At 46.5% G+C, this 18,760-nt stretch overlaps 1 protein-coding gene across 4 annotated transcripts in view; it reads right to left on the reverse strand.

Annotated features, from left to right (window-relative positions):
* Positions 1-7,287: 7,287 nt before the first annotated feature.
* Nhsl1 (NHS like 1) overlaps positions 7,288-18,760 on the reverse strand; it is a 230,695-nt gene continuing 219,222 nt past the window's right edge. For all 4 annotated transcript variants that reach the window (XM_052170023.1, XM_052170025.1, XM_052170026.1 and 1 more), the window contains 3 exons: positions 13,968-17,234; positions 13,289-13,421; positions 7,288-9,854 (listed from right to left, as the gene is read on the reverse strand). In XM_052170023.1, the coding sequence (XP_052025983.1) occupies positions 9,149-9,854; positions 13,289-13,421; positions 13,968-17,234 (4,106 nt within the window). In that variant the 3' untranslated portion in view covers positions 7,288-9,148. The remainder of the gene's footprint in view (positions 9,855-13,288; positions 13,422-13,967; positions 17,235-18,760) is intronic.

An 18,760-nucleotide genomic window follows, 5' to 3' on the forward strand; every position in this document is an offset into this window, starting at 1 on the left:
GTCCTCATAGTTACAGGTATCATTGTAGAGTCTTCTATTTCACCTGAATCTTCACAGTCAAACTTCAGACTAATCCACAACTAAGCACCACTATTTTATAGAAGAGGAAACTGGAGCTCTTGGGTTAACTTTCCCCAGACAAAACTGTAAGGGCAGAGGCTGACCTGGTTCTTCCATTCATTCCACTCTGACTGTGGTAATAAGCTTCTGGTACAGAAACCTTTGAAATGGTCGTTTTTGCTACAGAACAAGCCATATTTCTGGTTCTGAAATTATTGCAGATATAAGAATCTTTACTTCTCAGCATTATTTGCTTGAGTTTCATATTAATTTTTTACTTTTATAGCATGGATATATAGATAGGTATAGACATAGGCATAGACATAGATATAGATCATTAGCTGCCTTTAAGTCTCTCCTACCGATGAGAAGCCCACAGAACACTGACTTCCGCTGTTAGGAGGCAAATATTTTCAGTCTTTAATCTGCAGCCTTTAATCTATAACATGCATCTTTTAGTCAGCAATTAAGTAAGAGGAATCTATTTCTCATGGCCAAAATTCAGTTACAGCTGAAAGATACTCAAAAAGAAAATTGATTTTTTGCCCCATTCAAGGTCAATGCATTCTATTTTCCTCTCCTCTTCCTTAATAATCACGAATTGCTAGACCCACGCAGCGTTTCTCACAGCAGTAAATTTGTTAATTTCCTAGCTGACACTGACTGTGAAGCTTCCCTTGTAATAACAGACATGTTTAGACAGCCTTGTCTAAGTTTTAGCCTTCCACTTTGTTATTGGTCTAATGTGGGTCCATGAAGGAGATCTTGTCTTCTCTGTAGACTCAATACTCCTAGTTGCTGCACACAGAACAGAGTCTGATTTGGGCAATCTGATTCCCCGACGAGAAATCCTCACTGGTTGGTTGGTTTTCTCTTGACTTTCATATAGGACAGTCCAGCTTTCTTGCTTGCTCATGCCCCATTCCTGCCCCCCTGCCTCTTTATCCAGCTGCCCTGGAAAGAGTTGGTCAAAGGCTTTTTGGGAGCTTTGGGCTATAGGTTCAGTCAAGTTTTCAGAGGTCAGGGTTTTTTGTTTTTGTTTTTAATTGAATATAATCTTCATTAACATTTCAAATGCTAAAATCTTTCCCAGTTTCCCCCTCCTGAAAACCCCCCCAACGCCTCCTTCCACCCCCTGCCTCCAAGTATATGCCCCTCCACCCGACCCACCACCCCCACCCCCACCCTGATTTCCCTTTGTTGGGACATCTATTGAGCCTTCACCTGACCAAGGACCACTCTTCCCACTGATGCCCGACAAGGCATTCCTCTGTCACATTTTTGGCTGGAACCTTGTGTACTCCTTGGTTGATGGTTTAGTTCCTGGGAGTCCTGGGGCATCTGGGTGGCCGACATCTTTGTTCTTCCCATGACGCTATAAACCCCTTCAGCTCTCAGAGGACGGTTTTAAAAGAACTGCAGTTAACAGAATTCACTCATCACTTAGCTTCTTAAAATCTTTAAATTTCCCCCAAACACACACACACACACACACACACACGGTTCCCAGACACGGCATTGATTTTCATTGTTCAAGCCATTATGCAGTCCCCACTGTGTCCCTAGCACTCATGGTCCCTCATCTGTGACTTGCTATTCACCAGCTCCGACAACTTGATTCATTTATCTACTGAGTCCAGCTGCCTGCTGACAATATAGAGTAGTGCTCATGACAGGCCGGGGTCCTGTCTGAATGGACTTTGCATCCTGAGAGAGAGAAAGTTCAACTGAAATAAAATGGCCTGAAATTATAGCAAGTGCTCTCAAGAACTGATACAAGGATCTGGGGAGATACCTTCATTACTTACGGTGTTTGCTATACAAACATGAGGACCTGTGTCTTAGTCAGGGTTTCTATTCCTGCACAAACATCATGACCAAGAAGCAAGTTGGGGAGGAAAGGGTTTATTCAGCTTACACTTCTGCATTGCTGTTCATCACAAAAGGAAGTCAGGACTGGAACTCAAGCAGGTCAGGAAGCAGGAGCTGATGCAGAGGCCATGGAGGGATGTTTCTTACTGGCTTGCTTCCCCTGGCTTGCTCAGCCTGCTCTCTTATGGAACCCAAGAATACCAGCCCAGAGATGATAGCACCCACAAGGGGCCCTCCCCACTTGATCACTAATTGAGAAAATGTCCCACAGCTGGATCTCATGGAGGCACTTCCCCAACTGAAGCTCCTTTCTCTGTGATAACTCCAGCCTGTGTCAAGTTGACACACAAAACCAGCCAGTACAACCTGTGTCCAATGCCTGGAGTCCACATTAAAATAAAATCAAAAAAGCTAGACATGGTGACATGCTTAGAAGCTCGATACTGGAGAACTGGAGACAGGAAGATCTCAGAAACCTCATGATAACTAAAGCTCTAGTGCCCTCCGGCCAGCCTCTAGCCTATTGGGTGAATTTGAAGCCAACCTAATCTCAAACAAAACAAAAACAAAACAAAAAACCAAAGTGGACAACATCCCCTGATGAAAAGACTGCCAAGACTGTTCTCTGGCCTCCGAATGTACACATATATTCACAATGCTCCCACATGCATATGTGCTTGTACATATGTGAACAGACGCACATACACACAAAGAATTGGAATGAGGCTGTGAGAGAGAGGCACGGAAGGTTACGTGGCTGTCACACAACATGGTCAGGGGAGGTCTTCCTGAAGGAGAGAGCCTAGAAATGCGAATGAGGAAAGCCAGGGGCCAGAGGGTACATCTCGGGTAGACGTGACAGTGGGCAAAGGAAGAGGCTGCATTCAGTCAGTGCCCACTACGAAATGCTGTACATTTCTGCTTGCTGGGTGGGGCTGTTGGGCTTCTAGGACACTGGCTCTTTGGATAAAGCAAGCTGCTGACCTTACACAGGGTTTTAGCAAACCTATTGTGCAGTGATTAAAGGACTGTCTAAAGCATTTGGGGATTGAGTTATAGCTGAGCAGATACAGTTACCAGAGCTGAGATGCTGAAGAGTGGCCTGGTTTAGAAGTGGGGTTACTGATATGAAACTGGCATTGATCTTACCTTTTACTTATTACAAAAAAAAAAAGGTCACTTCTTTGCTGAGATTTGGAGTTGTGGCAGAGATTCACCATCAGATAGGCTGTTCAGGCTGATCTTCAAGAAAGCACTAGCTACCCAGCTGTGAAGGGTTGATTGACAGGTGGTCTCCAGCAGTCACCTTCTCTAAGAATCACTTCCAATACCAAGACAGGTATACGTCTTTTGGGGGAAGTATGTAGCTCATCACCAGGTAAGGCAGGGGTGGCTAACAGCTTACTTTTCTTGCCAACTTCCAACCAATAACAAAGCAAAGAGGTGATACAAGACCCCCTTGATCTAAAGGGAAATCCTAAAGGGAAGATCCTAAAGGGAAATCATTTCTGCCCAATTTGGGACTCCTCCAATAAGCAGTCTTTGCTCTGGAGCTCCCTACTGGACTGGTAGAGAAACTGTTGGGCTTGCATGGCAAAGAACTCTCTTCTAAATCTTGTCCTTTCAGAGGTGTGACATCACCACACATTTTTGTCCTAACTCCAGATCATCCCCAAAACGGTTTAACAGGTATGAACAGTTGAAGACCATAGGTGGAAAGACAACATTTGGAGTGGTGGTGGTGTAGACAGCCTCGGGTAGCAACAGCTGTCTGCTTAGTAAACTGATATGGTAGCGTCTTTGGTGCAGGGAAGTAAAATGACAGGTCTGTGATTGTTCTATCCATGGCAGGGGAGAAGGGGTGGATAACAAACACAAGAGCAGTAGACTAGAATGGTTGTTCCTGAGTTAGTTTGAGGTCTTACAGGTAAGTCATGAACAAACACGGGCTCGGTGGTACAATGTTGCCTGTGTCCTCTCTGTAGCTGTGATAAACACCATGGTCAAAAGCAACTAGGAGAAAACGGTGTTTATTTCAGCTTGCATTTCCCCATCACATAGAGGGAAGCCAAGGGAGGAACTCAGAGCAGACACCATGGAGGGACACTGCTTGGGAGTTTGCTGCCAGTTCTGGATGGTTCAGCTACTGTTCTTGTTCAACCCAGGCTCATCTGCCTAGGGCTGTCACTGCCCACAGTGGGCAGGGACTTTCCCTCTCAACCAGCATTCAAGAAAAAAATGCCCGGACAGGTCCGCCCACAGGCATCAATTTGATGAATGCAATTTTTCCAAGTAGGCTCCCTCTTCCCAAGTGTGTCAAGTTGACAACCAGGATTAGCCAGCACGCCCACCATACTGAAGAGCCAAAGTCCTATCTCCAGCACCTCAAGAAAACAAATGACTTAAAATCTCAAGGATCTGAGGTCAGTTCCAAGAACCATTTTTAAAATGTCCCTGGAGTGGTTCACACTTGTACTGAGGAGGGGGTGAATCAGGCACATGGTTGAGCCTTGGTCAGTCAGCTTAGCCAACTTCACGAGTTTCAGGCCAATTGGACTCATTGTCTCAAAAAGTTAAGGTGGTCATACTTGAGGAATAACACCTGATGTGGTCTTCTGACTTCCACATGCATGCACACACACACACACAAATATGTGTGTGCACATAGAGGCACAGATGCAAAATCAACTATTACAAGTCCTTAACACATAGCCAAGCAGAAAAATCTGAAGGTCAACTGTGGGCTCTAAAACTAGCTAACTACCAGCCAGTGTCCAACCAGACCATGTCTGTGATGCCTACACAGAATCAAACGGGGGAACTAGAAACATAGAAAGGACAGACTGATATCTTCCTGCTTTTTTGTTTGTTTGTTTGTTTAAAAGACCAGATCTCTAATCCAGGTTGGTTTTGAACTCCTTGTCTCCATTACTTTTCTGTTGCTGTGATTAAAGCACCATGACAAACACAACTCACAGCACCGCTAACTAGGGACCAGATCCACCTGGATCCTGTGGCACTGGAGCTATTTCCAGTAAAGAAAGCAAACAACAGACCACATGTAGTATGTAGCGGGTGGGAAGATCAGATGGGAGGGAGAAGGTTCTGCTGGTAAAGTGCTCGCCACACACGCATGAGTTCAGAGCTCTGGCACCCATGGAAGAAGCTGGGTATGATGCTCTGCATCTGAAATCCCAGCACTGGGGACACAGAGACAAGCAGATTCCTGATGTTCTCTGGCCAGACAGCCTTGCTCCATCAAGCTCCAGTTTCAGCGAAGAGACCCTTTCTCAAAAAATAAGATGGAGAGCAATTGAAGACATTCCACATCAAACCTCTGACCTCCATGTGCATGCACATCTGGATCTCTCTCTCTCTCTCTCTCTCTCTCTCTCTCTCTCTCTCTCTCTCTCTCTCTCTCTCTCTCTCTCTCTCTCATATGAAATAGGAGAACTGAAGTGCAGGTTCCTAGGTTCCTAAAAGCAAGTTCTAACTCTAAGAATTATATAAGACAAGCGACGCACGCCTGTAATCCCAGCACTCTGGGAGGCAGAGGCAGGCAGATTTCTGAGTTCGAGGCCAGCCTGGTCTACAGAGTGAGTTCCAGGACAGCCAGGGCTACACAGAGAATCCCTGTCTCAAAACAAACAAAAACATTTATATAAGACATACATAAGAATATCTTCTGGAATACTGTAAGATGCTAGGAGAGATGGAACCACGGGACTGTGTCATTGTGCCCCAAACTGTTGATCCTTAGATCCTATAAGAACCACCATGTTATAAAGTTGGCAGAGGCAGCAACATCCATAAGATGCAAATGATGGAATCGCATCAGCATAAACATTTCTTCACTTGGAGGCTGAGCAAAATTTATGCACAGACGATGGGGTTTATCTAGTGCGCCATGTATCTGACCTGCCAGGATCAGGTACAGAGTTTGCACATCACCTGTTCATGAAGACAACGGAGACACTGAAATGCTCCTTTCTCTTTCCACTGTGATTTCTCAAATGAACAGTTACAAAATGGTCTGGGCCTCATACATGAAAGGCAAGCCCACCCATCCTTGTTTCAAATATTATTTGATCTGTAGTTAGTTGGCTTCATGGATACAGAATTCATGAATATGAGGGAAAATATGTCTATTATAAGTAATAAGTTTATTATATAAATATATATTTTATATATTTTAAAAATATTTATTTATTTAACATATATGACTACACTGTTGTGGTCTTCAGACACACACCAGAAGAGGGCATCGGATCCCATTACAGATGGTTGTGAGCCACCCTGTGGTTACTGGGAATTGAAATCAGGACCTCTGGAAGAGCAGTCAGTGCTCCTAACTGCTGAGCCATCTCTCCAGCCCTATCTTATATAATTTGATGTATATGTACTCATTCTTGTCCCCCACATGAAAGGTGACAGGTTTCAGTTAAAATTCTTCAGAAATTCTCAGAGGATGACAAGCCAACCAAAGTTAAGACTGTTTTCCAACAGACAAAGCAAATACTCATTTATTTCTCTCTGATTCTTAGAAAAATGAAGTAGAAGTTTAACCCCAGGGCTTCTCCAGATCTTGGGTAGGGGAAGGGCCATGCGGTTTGCTCTCAGGAAGCCGTGAGTAGGACCCAGCCCATGAGCAGAAGTGGTCTTCACACAACAAACATCAGCAAAGCTGAGAGCACACGAGTCTAGAGTCTTCTTTCCTGTGTATCACCTGGGCCTGCCAGAAGTCCTCCTCTCCCTCCACATACCACCCCAAATAAATGACTGGGCCATCCATCACTCACATGTTAGGATGGTATTTTTAGAGGTACCAGCCAGTGCCTGTGATGTTCGTCTCCCAACAATATCAAGCTGTGTCCCAAGACATGGCCTGGGTTTTTACTGCTGGTTACTTCATATCCAGTAATGGATGGACTCAACAATTCTGTAGTCGTAGGAACGTCTGGTTATTCAAAACTGTGTGCACATGAAAAGTAGACATTAACTAGGGGATTCAAAGCAACTGATAGGAGGTAGAGAGAAGAGGACAGGGGGGTGAGAAAGAAAATGTTCAATATACAATATGTATTTCTAGGAAAGCTTAAGAGAATTGAATGCACGGGCTAGAGAGATGGCTCAGCGGTTAAGAGCACTGACTACTCTTCTGAAGGTCCTGAGTTCAAATCCCAGCAACCACATGGTGGCTCACAACCATAATGAGATATGACGCCCTCAAAAAACTTTCAGGAAATTAAAAAAAATAATTGAATGCACATACACAGAAGTTTCAAATATTGGCTTTACAACTGTTTTATTGAAAACAAACTTAAAACCTAATAAATACCTTTTAAATGAGGGATTTTAAATCATTTTATAAGTAGTTCTAATGCTGCTTTACTTTCAAACAAATATTGATATATTAAGTTTAAGATTTCTGATATCCACATACATTCTAATTGTTTTTAGGTATTCAAATGTCAACATGGCCTTTCTAAGATTTACAAGAAATGATCTGTGTGCCCCACACTGTTGAAAAATGACACAGCGGATTTAAAACAAAAACCAAAACTCAACTCTGTGGCCACATGTCAGGTCGTCATTTGTGGCCGCGAGACGTGCTTTGCTGGCTAGATTCTCTCTTCAGAGGTGTGTCTGAAATGGCTATCAAAGGTCCTGTGGAAGAAGCCTTGCGATGCTTTGGCACACGTTGTCAATGGCAACTCTTCGCAGCTTTAGAAGTTCAGTGGAACCACTGGGGGAATAAGGTGGAGTGTGCTTTATCTGGATACGCAGAACCTGGAAGCGGCTAAGGCTCACAAGGACGTTATATTAAAATAAATAGGTTTGCACACTTTAATCCCCACTCGAAAGCACGCCTGCAGTTTTGACGGGAGGAACCTCGGAAGGGTCTCAGCAACTCAACTCATAAACAAATATAAAAATCACACAAACCAAGTGGTGCAAAAAAAAAAAAAATCTTTTTAATCTAAAAACTCATTTCCCCGGGGCTAATTTCATAGCCACGCCCTACCGATTTTCATCAATTTCTGTTGCTAACAAGAGTCAGCGTTTTATCTTCAAAGTGAGATAATATATATATATAATAGATTTTGGTAAACCTTCTAAATTAAAACACAATGATGTAAGCAGTTCAGGGGTAAAAAAGTAGCCACATTATTTTTCTTTGGTATAGCCAAAAGTTACCAAGTGCCAAGTGTCACATTTCAAGTGACAAACTATCACATGGAAGTCAAAACTCTGATTGTAAAACGAGACAACGCTTTAAAAGAAAAGCTTCACCCATAATTCTACAGTGCACGTTTTCCGATTTAATTCTGAAAATATTTTATTTAATAAGCAGGAAAGAAATCCAGCAGGATCAATCACTCCCCTACCCTTCTCTTGCCCCTGCCTCTTCTGTAACAACTCCAGGAGGGAATTCATTAACAAAACAAACCCACCCACTCTTCTGACATCAGGGCTAGAAATATTTGCAGTAGGCACGGGACACAGCCTTGCCACTTCCATGAGTGGAGGAGGAGGAGGAGGAGGAGGAGGAGGAGGAGGAGGAGGAGGAGGAGGAGGAGGAGAAGGCGGAGGCAGCAAGGCCGCCCCGCCCCCTAAAGTACCTGAACCAATGAGTTGCTTAGCCACTTCCCAGCCCCTTCATGGTTTCCCGGGTGTCTTCAGCTAGAGTAAGTGTACACACAGCCACGTTCTATACTTAGAACCAGCCCACACTGCCTGTTAGAAGTAACGACTTCCAGCCTCTTCTTAGTGAACATACACATTCCCATACCCATAATGCGTCGAAAGCAGTTAACCACCCTGGTCCAGAGGACTCCGTTAGTCTACCTGAACGCTGCCCTTTTCTCTGATCTCTATAACATAACGTTAGTGTGTGTGTGTGTGTGTGTGTATTTGTTAGAATGGAGTATTCAAAATCCACACATATACACACACCCAGCAGTTTGGGAAACAAAAAACAAAACAAAACAACAAAACAAAACCATCTTCCCCAGGAAGCACTTTGAGAAGTTGAAGCTTCTATTTGCTTTTAAGCCACATGGCGAATGTGTCCCTAAGAGACCCCGCAAGGCTGAGACCTCCCCAACACCAATGCTGAGTGGGGTCCCCGCAAGCCAGGAAAAGGCCACAGAGACTTCCTAGAGTGATGCACAGTTCACCTTCCTGCCCCGCTCACGAGAGGCAGGTTCTGATACTAACTTTTGTGTTCAGCAATCACACACTGCTCCGAGGGGCCGGTGCCCTCAGCCCTTCCTACCCCATCCACAGAGGCAGGCTCCTCGCTACAGAGCAGGCTGTCCCGGTCCATCTCCTGCCCTGCCAGTCTGTCCAGGGCGCATAGCCTGGCAGCGTCGGGGGCCCTGCGTGCTTTGTTGTCCGCTGGTTCCGCAGGTTCTCCCTCTCCCTCGGAGATGACGGTCATGGGGCTGCTTTGGATGCGGTTCCTCATGCTGTACCTGCTGCTGGCCGCGGACGGGGGCGTCCTGCTGCGGCTGTACCGAGGGCCCGAGAAGGACAGACTCCGAGGCATGAGGCCTTCATTCTTGGCCCACTCCTCCTGAGCTCTCCTGTTCTTGTTGGGGGAGCAGCTGGATGGGCTGTCCGGGATGTCTGGCGACGGCTCCGACCTAGATCTCTGGAATCGAGGGTCCGTGGACTTGAGCATCTCCGCCGCGGACATGCGAGCGCTGGTGTCCGAGCGACTCCCCTTCTTCAGCAGCAGAGCTTTGAAGCTGTCGCTGCTCGTGAAGCTCTTTTTGATGCTTCTCTGGATGGACCCTACTTGCTTTGGAGAGGCCAGGTTAGGGGCAGCGCTCGTAGGGGTCACAGGCGGGGAGGGAGAGTGATTTCGAGTGTGATCGTCTTCGGAGTCTTTCCGGCCAAGGACTTTCCTTTTGGATCTGAAATAAAACAAAATTAAAATAACGGTCAGTCCTTGGCAACCTTGCTGCAATCCCCTGTCATCTTCCTGTAACCACTTACTGAACACACACACACACACACACACACACACACACACACACACACACACCATCATTAAAGATGAGCCCAAGAGCTTCTCTGACATTATTTACCTCTAAAGTCAGGGCACCAGATCCGCCATGACAGCAGAATGTGGCCAAAAGTATTTTTCTTCAACCGCTCTACTCAATGTTTAAGAGCAATGAATGAATGACTACCCAAGAGACCTACTCTGTCCTCTCAGTCTTTTAGGTATTTCAGCCAAGGACCGCACGCCTGCCTACGGTAAAATGTTTGATTGTGCTGAGATTAAAAAACACACACACACACACACACATACAGTGATGCTCTATAAAATTTAGGGCATTTAATTGTAGATATAGAATTAAAAGAGATGGCAAGTTTAAAAAAAAAACAAAATTTTAACTTCTGATATCTTTGCATATTCTCTCTGTCTCTCTTTCTGTCTCTCTCTCTCTCAGTGTGTGTTTCTAAAGATGAACATTTAAATAGTTAACAACGGCTTAAAGTCTAATTACTTCAATAAATATAAAAATTTCACACCTCAACTGGCATTCTACGCTTTCCATCTGGCTTTAAATCTGAAGAGAATTAATTTGCATTATTATAGAACTCGAAAGCTATGCTTCAGTTTGGATCTCCATGAGTGTCGGTGAGTGTCGGTGCTTCGGGACATGAAGGTTCTAACGACCCAGAATGCGGATGGGCTCTGATTACACCGGCCAGTTCAGGATCAGCGCCACAACAGAACCTGGCCAGTAACTGAACTTTTCCTTCTCAATCCATTCCTAAGGCTGCTTGGCCTTTAATTCTCCCGTATGTACAGCGAATAATAGAATCTGAATGGTTTCTATATCTGTAATAGATGGCGCTGTCTCTGTAACAGAAACCACACATTCTTTAATGCCTTCTGAAGGCTGCCAAAATAAAATATTGAAGAGCCCTTTGGTGTATTTTTAGAAAAAAATCTGCGGTAACCATGGCTCTGCAACAGTTGGGTTTCCTTACAGCGGAGTATTTAGTACACACAGCGACTTGGTGACACCCTTCTCTGCGGCTTGTGATCATAAATACAGATTCCTGTATATTTAGAAACTCGGTGCATTCCATGCTAAATGAAAGACATTAAAGTCTCAGAAGAATGTCCGGGCAGTTAAGTTCCAATTGGTCTCATTTAATTCAGAAAATATTTATTGAGTATTTATTATGTGTCCAACACCGCTATGGCTAGGAATATTGGTGTAAACCTCTACAAATGTGACTTTATTTGCTTATTTTCAAAAGATGCATTTCTCATTTCCTTTTTTTTTAAAAGAAAGAACCAGATAGCAACATTCTTTTTCTTTTTTTAGAAATATTTTCTTATTTAGAAATATATTTATTTATTTATACATTCATTCAATATGCGTGCACTGTAGCTGTCTTCAGACATACCAGAAGAGGGCATCAGATTCCACAGTTGTGAGCCACCATGTGGTTGCTGGGATTTGAACTCAGGACCTCTGGAAGAGCAGTCGGTGCTCTTAACCACTGAGCCATCTCTCCCACCCCACTCTATTTCTATTTCTAATGAGATCAAAGAAACCAATGAGGCAACAGGTTTGGTCTTTAGGGTTTTCTAGACCCATTCTGCAGGTGACAGGTCAACCAAAGCCAAGAAGAGACCTGCACACCGTTGTCAACTCAGTGCGCTAACTCGCATTCCAGCGTGGTTTGCCCTGCATGTCATGTCCCTGTGTTGCACACAGTTAGGTAAGGATGGGGGCTTTCTTCTGCCACATGCAACAGTCTTTTCACTTAAACTCAGAAACACCAGAATGTGAGAGCTTTCTGACACAGTATTTATGCAGGAAATCGAATGATTTTATAGAGTACTTAGTCTCAGAAGGGAAACAAAGGACGGTCACTCAGGTCTAAACAAAGTCTTAATGGCAGAGAAATATTCATGGACTATCTGGAAACCTGGTAGTAAGGAAATCTAAGCAGCAAGAGGGTTCCCTAACACAACATTGGTTCTTGTACATATCTGAACAACTTGTACATATCTGAATCGTATCATTTTCTACTATGATGGTGCTGTGGGGGAGGGGCACACTCACCTGTATATGGCCAAGTGATGTAATAAGCAAGGCTGAATTACTAAATCAGTTACACTCAAAGGTAACCATCAGTAGTTTGTTACCAGTAACAAGCAGTTCCCTTCGACAAAGCAAATGGTTGTTTTTTTGAAAAGCCAGCAGATGGCGCTAGGAGAATACAGTAACAAATTCAAAGGGGCGGGGGGGGGGGGTCTCCTTCCTGCCAAAGAGGTATTATTCCTTGGGAGACATTGAATGGTTCAGCCCTGCATCCTCACCTGCAAAGTTCTGGGATATAGAAGTAGTGGGTGGAAAGACGGTTAGAACCAGAGGTGGTGGATAACTTTAGGGGAAATCACATTTTCTGGACATGGCAAGATAGACATAGGAATGAACTCACAAACTCTAAAAGACCAGAGTAAGCTCAGATAAAATCCCAGCACAAAGGAGCAAAAGTGAGGGCAAAGTCCCGTCCCACCCCCCATCAAGAAGCTATTCACAAATGATAACTATTGGTAACTATTGGGAAGAAAAAAATCAGTTTTCTTCCAGGCAGTGCTACTAGGTATTTCACATCACATTCCAGGACAGCAGTTAGGTGAGCTGGCTGACACAAATTGGATTCCATGGCTTTTAGAGGCTCTTAATTTTACACACACACACACACACATACACACACACACACACAGAGAGAGAGAGAGAGAGAGAGAGAGAGAGAGAGAGAGAGAGAATAAAGTCGGATAGGAGTACATTTGAGAGGAGTTGGGGGGACAAGAAACAAAAAAGAAACAAAGTCTTGATAGAATATTGAAGAAGGCAAAACAAAAAGCACTATGAAATTATGGATTTTCTAAACAGACAAATGGAAAAGTAACAATAAATAAATCAACTGCAGCACTCTTAGGAAGGTGGCTGTGTGGAGCTAGTCTGTGTAGCATAAGTCCACAGAACACAGCATTCCTCGCCCCAGACGGGTTCCAAATCTTATAAACATTCAGTCACATGACTGATGCACTACATGTCTTGCCAGCCACAGCTGCGTCTACCAGAAGGCATCACAGTCTGTCCTCCACACCATCATAGACATCAACGCAACAGAGTGAAACAGAAACCGAACTTAAAAGGTAATTAAAGTATAAGAAAGACACTTAAAAAATGGGTAATGTTAAATAAACCGTGGCTAGCTGACAGACAAAACCTCAAGAAAGCAGAGGAGCCCGTCCAGAAGGAAGGAATTATAAAGTATATTAAAATATGGCGAAAGTTTGGGGTACCTGTGAATGGCTGCAAACAGGTCTTCTGTGGTCCTGGGTTTAGTGGGAGTCAGCACCTCGTCGCTTCCTTCTTCCTTAGCTGAGTCCGTGGTGTCTGAAGATGAAGCAGCCGTGTTGGGGTCAAGCCACCCAGCTAGAGAGAAGAAAGACAGACAGGCAAACACTAGACGCTGTGACTAGCACTTCAGTCCTTTGCCGGGTTCGGAAGTCCGCCACTTTGCTGCCATTTCTGACAGGGTGGGAACCACGCGAAAGCCCCGGGGTTCTGTAGTTTTGAGTTTTTACAGAGATAGAAATGATACTCACTAGCCGGACAGCCAGGGCTATTCTCCTGCTACAGACTTCGGACCGAATAGCTCTTAAATTTGGTTAAGAGCATTTCTTTATAGCCCTTCCGAAGGGAGATTACTCCAGGCTACTGAATACCAAGCCTGCTTCAGACCTCCCGGCACCTCCACCACCACCCCACCCCTCTCTTTTTCCCTCTCTTTTCTTGGATCCAGAGTTTTTAAAAATTTTTCACAAAGCAGCTTGGGTAAGGAGGTGTAAGAAACCCACACACTGCCGGCTTTTGCCGAAGTCCAGGCTACTTCACCGGCTTCCGGGAGTGTTCAGTAGCCCTATTTGGCTCACCTCCAGAGAGGATCAGAAGAGTGCGGCAGAAAGCTGCCAGCCTTACCTTCTCTGCCCGGTTGAGACAGGCAGCTCTTCGCATTTCTCTCACCATCCACGCTGGTCTCTCCTGACTCTTCCTGGGTGGGGTCCAGCGACGTATGAGGCTGGACCATGGGGGCATTGGCTTCCACAATGCCAGGGGACAAGGACCCTGCAGCTCCTCTTTCTAGAGCCGGACTGCTGGGGGTGGGGGCCGTAGCCTGAGAGCCAGCTCGGGATGCTGGGCTGGCTTTCTCCTCTTGGCTCTGCGCACCTTCTCCCTCTGCCCTGGTAGGGCTGGGCACGCCTGGGAAAGCTTCGCTCCCGTTCTCTGTGGGCTCCGCTGCAAAAGCTCTCTGCGGAGGTGGTACCACCAGGAACAGTTTGGGCTTCTTAGAGATGGGGGGTGGCTTCCTGCTGGGTGAAGAGTCTGGGAGCAGAGTGGTCCTGAGGCTGGGACCCGGGCCTGGAGCTCCATCGCTGCAGCTCTGACGGCCGCCACGCTCGACTGCACTGTCATGGTCACCCTGACTCTGGCTCTTGGCAGGCATCAGAAGCGAGCTCGTCACAGAGGCAGCCTGGCTTTCACTCTCCATTTCATTTATGCTATTTCGGGATTTGAGGAAAGCAGATGGCTTTAAGGGATACTGTGGAGCAGTCGGAGTTCGTTGTTCCTGAGCTGACGGTTCAGAAAACAGGACTTCCTCGGCGCCTGAGTTCTTCCTCACTGGCCTCAACTGCACCATCTGCAAAGCTTCCGTGGTGATCAGGGGCATGGGGGGTCGGCAGCCCTCCTCCTTGTTGGCAGGCCGCCTGTGGGCCTCCCTAGAGGATTCGGCCTGGCTAGAGTTTTTGAAAGGGGGTCTGTTTTCTTTCGCGAATTTGGGGTCCAGAGGCGGAGCGGGCGGGGGTTCTAATGAGGGCAAGAAAGGTGGAGGCGCTGGCAAAGGAGGTGAAGATCTTGGAAGAGAGGGGCTAACTGCTGTGGGGGGAGGAGAAAGGCACCTGTCGGAGGGGGAGCAGAAGGGAACAAGGGCTTCTGGTGGTGGAGGGGGGAACACCGGAGAGGGAGGCAGAGGCGAGCCCTCCGAGCAATCGGCTAGGGGAGGGGGAGGTGGAAGAAAAGGGGACTTGTCTGCCAGACATGGAGAAGGCAGAGGGGGAAGAGGGGGAGGGGGAGGGGCAAGCACCGAGGCCGGGGCTGGATCCAGTTTCTTCATGGTCCCACTTCCTTCGGTAGACGTGTTAGAGGAGAGAGAGGTGGACGAGGAAGAGATGGACACTGAAGAGATAAGAGAGGATTTTCTTTCTGGCACCTTGGGCTTGGCCTTCGCCTTCCCATTTGCTGGTGACATTGATTTTAAAAACACAGGCACGGGGGTGAGTGCGGTGGGTGTATTCGACTGGCTAGAATACCCACTGGATGGAGAGGTGACTCTCTGTGACTTCTCCGGGGAGGTGATCTTTGGTTTAACTGAGCAGCCCGGCCCTTGGGGCACGGGGACTCTCGAGCCCTCCTGGATGTGGCGGACTGGCCCGTTTCCAGTTGACGCCTCGCTGCTGCTGGTGGCTGAGCAGACCCCCGTGGGGTTCCCTGGATCTTCTTGCAAGCTTGTGTAGTCAATGTAGTAACCCCAAGGGTCCGTGTATTCCGACTTGACGCTGCTCGTGTCGCTCTGAGATGGAGTGACCCCGCACAGAGAATACACGTTGGGAGTGGTGGTGGACGTCAAGCTACTGCCCTCGCTAATGATGCTCTGGCTTCGGGACCTGGGGAGCCAGGGTTCCTCGAAGTCGCTGCAGGGGCTCTGGGAGGGGGAGCTGCCGCCCTTGCCAGGGAGGCTTAGCTGCAGGGAATGCTGGAGGGAGGCGATCAGGCTCTCGTTGAGCCCGTTTGCCTGGCTGCTCTTCTTGGGAATCCTTCGCAGAGAATCAGTCCGGGATGGTGGCAGAGGTGGTTTCTTTGCTTTCTTCAGAGAGATGTTTCTCGAAAGGGTTTTATCCTGGGGAGTGGCCTGATCCCCATGGCTTCTCTGAGCCCTGCCATCAAAAACGTTGACCATGCTGTGCCTGGGGTTCCCAAAGCCATCACTGAGACTGTACAAGTTCCCAGCCTCGTGTCTCGAATCACTGGGAGTGGTCATATAGTAACCATCGTGGTCCTCTGAATACAGGGACCTGGCATCGTCCTTGAGGGATGTTTGGTCCAGACTGCAGCTACTCATGTTACTTGTGGGAGTGGAGCAACCAGGAGTTGCCGGGTGTGGCTTCAGCGGGGATGCCCGCCCATTGCTGGAGCCTTTATATTCCCAGGGCTCAGAACTGCCCCTATCCCCTGAATAACTACTCTCACTCTTGCCATCCACATCTGGAGGGGTGGCAGCGGCGGGAAAGCTCAGGCTATTTCTACAAGGATAGGCTGAGGCTTGGGATCCATTCTCCCTATTTGCTGGGGCATTTAGAGAGACCTCTGAGTCACGCAGGGATGACAGTGTGGTGGCACCTGGAGCAGGGAAGGCTAAAGCCTGCGAATGAATCACATGACCCTCGTTCCAATGATGACGGGGGGAATGATGGTCATCTTTCACAGAACATCTGGGTGTGGGACGGTCTCTGGGTTTTATCTTTGAGTATGAAGATGAGCCGGGAGTCCTACTGTCCAGCTGGCCTGCACTCTGAGCAGTGTGAATGACGATAACTTCTGAAGAGGACAGTAGCGTGGCATTTGGGATAACGCTGGTAGAGTAGGATGCATGAGGCGAAACCACACATGCTGGACTCTCCAAGAACCTCAGCTGCTGGGATTTGGGCCTCGAGAGCATCCCAGTACTCGAGGCACCTCCCAAATGTGCAAAGTTTTCATGCGCCTGGGAGTGACCCCCCGGGTAGGGGAAAGTGTCATCCGTGTCTTCAGCCGAGCCCTGGGCACCCGTCCTTGCCTCGAGTGAATAGGTGCTTGCTCTTGTGCCAGTACGTGGAAGACTGTGGAAACCAGTCTCGCTATTGAGGCGCGATGGGAACACGATGCCAGCTGAGTCGCTCAGCACAGACATGTTACCGGAGGAACCTGAGAGGTGGCTCATCTGGGCGGCGATGCCGACCCCCTTGTGAGCCCTGATCCTTCTCATTGATGGTGGGATGACTTTCGCGTCTTCGGTCTGACAGCTGGAGTCCCTGGTTTCCAAGCATTGCCCGCTGGACCGATAGCTATCAAGCCTTCCTAGTGTAGAGTAGTGGTCTGGGACGTACAGCGACTGGGCACTACCCTCATCACCTGGGCCAGTGGCTGATGCTGGAGATAAAGCAGAAAGAGGCCTGTTATCTGAAAATAAAAACCCACAGGTTAATATCACCTGAACCCTCAGCACCCTCTGACTGTGTTGTAATAATAATAATAATAAAAAACAATATCAGCAACAAACCCTACAACGCCTTTCTATTGGATTCAGTACCCAATTGAGCTTAACTATTCCTGGTATCTCCTAGAGCCTCTGCCCTCAATTTCATGTACTTTTCTCCCTAATTTGCACTGTAAATCCTATTACATGAATAACGCACATGGAATTCTTGGGTGCCCCCTTAAAGACCGTGGTTACTGAGTACTGGAGAAGATTTGCTTTTCAAGTAATTAATTTTTGCAGCGTGTAGAAGTATATGCACCTATATTCCCAATCCTGGGGAGGTAGAGGCAGACAACCTTGAGTGGTGAGACCATCTGAGCTATATACAGTGACACCTTGTCTCTGCATACAAACAGGACCCAAAGTCAGTAAAGTTGCTTGTCACACAAGATTGAGGATCTCACTTCAATCCCTACAAACACACGGAACAACCCAAGAAGGTAGGCCTGGCATAGCAATCTTGGCTAGGGAGATGAAGACAGGTGATCTGAGAGGGCTCATTGGGCAACCACTCTAGCCTACTGGCAAACTCCAGACCAGTGACACACCTGTCTCAATAACCAAGGTGGATGGATCCTATAGGTTCCATATATATATAATATATATATTATATATATATTATATATATATATACACTACATCTCCATACAACCCCTCTCCATACACGCGCGCACAGACACAGACACACACACACACACACACACACACACACACACACACACATAAAACACCAACACCAACACCAACAACCCCCCAAATAACTACCTATTAGTAAAGACTTCAATGTAGCCTTTTTCCCACCGAGTGACAGATCAAAGTATTACATCCAGCAGGCATCCAATAAATGGCGCCTGCTAGGTAATGGGGCCACAGAGATACCACTCAGATGATATGATGGTCTGAAACCAGTGCTAATTACATTGATTCTTTGTGTCAGAAGGAAGTCCTATGAAAAAGAAAATTGATTTATGAGCCCATCCGTGTTTCAGGCATCTCATGATCCATCTTAAGCTGTTCTCATCTGTCTGTTGGTGACATTCAAAACTCAACAGCAATCTGCTGTGTGTTCTGGCTGGGGGGAGAGCTACGGAACAGATCCAGGGAACATTTCCTCAAATTAGGGATATTTATGTTTTGGAGTTTACAACCAACCAGTGAGTGGTATGTTCAAAGGAGAAAGGAAGAAGGACCAGCGGTGATCAAACAAGAAGTGGACAGACGACAAAAACTGTAGCTGTAAATAAACAGATGACAAGCTACACAGAAAAGAACAGAGCTTAAAAAAAAAGTCGCAAAGCCAGGAACTTATCCAAAACCCACTAAGAAATAAATCAATCCTCAGTACAAATCAAATCTGTAAAAATAGGGGCAAAGCCACAGTCCCATGTTTTGTTTTTCTTTCTTTTCTTTCTTTTTC

This window comes from Apodemus sylvaticus, chromosome 23 (assembly GCF_947179515.1).
Source record: "Apodemus sylvaticus chromosome 23, mApoSyl1.1, whole genome shotgun sequence".
Taxonomy (NCBI): Eukaryota; Metazoa; Chordata; class Mammalia; order Rodentia; family Muridae; genus Apodemus; species Apodemus sylvaticus.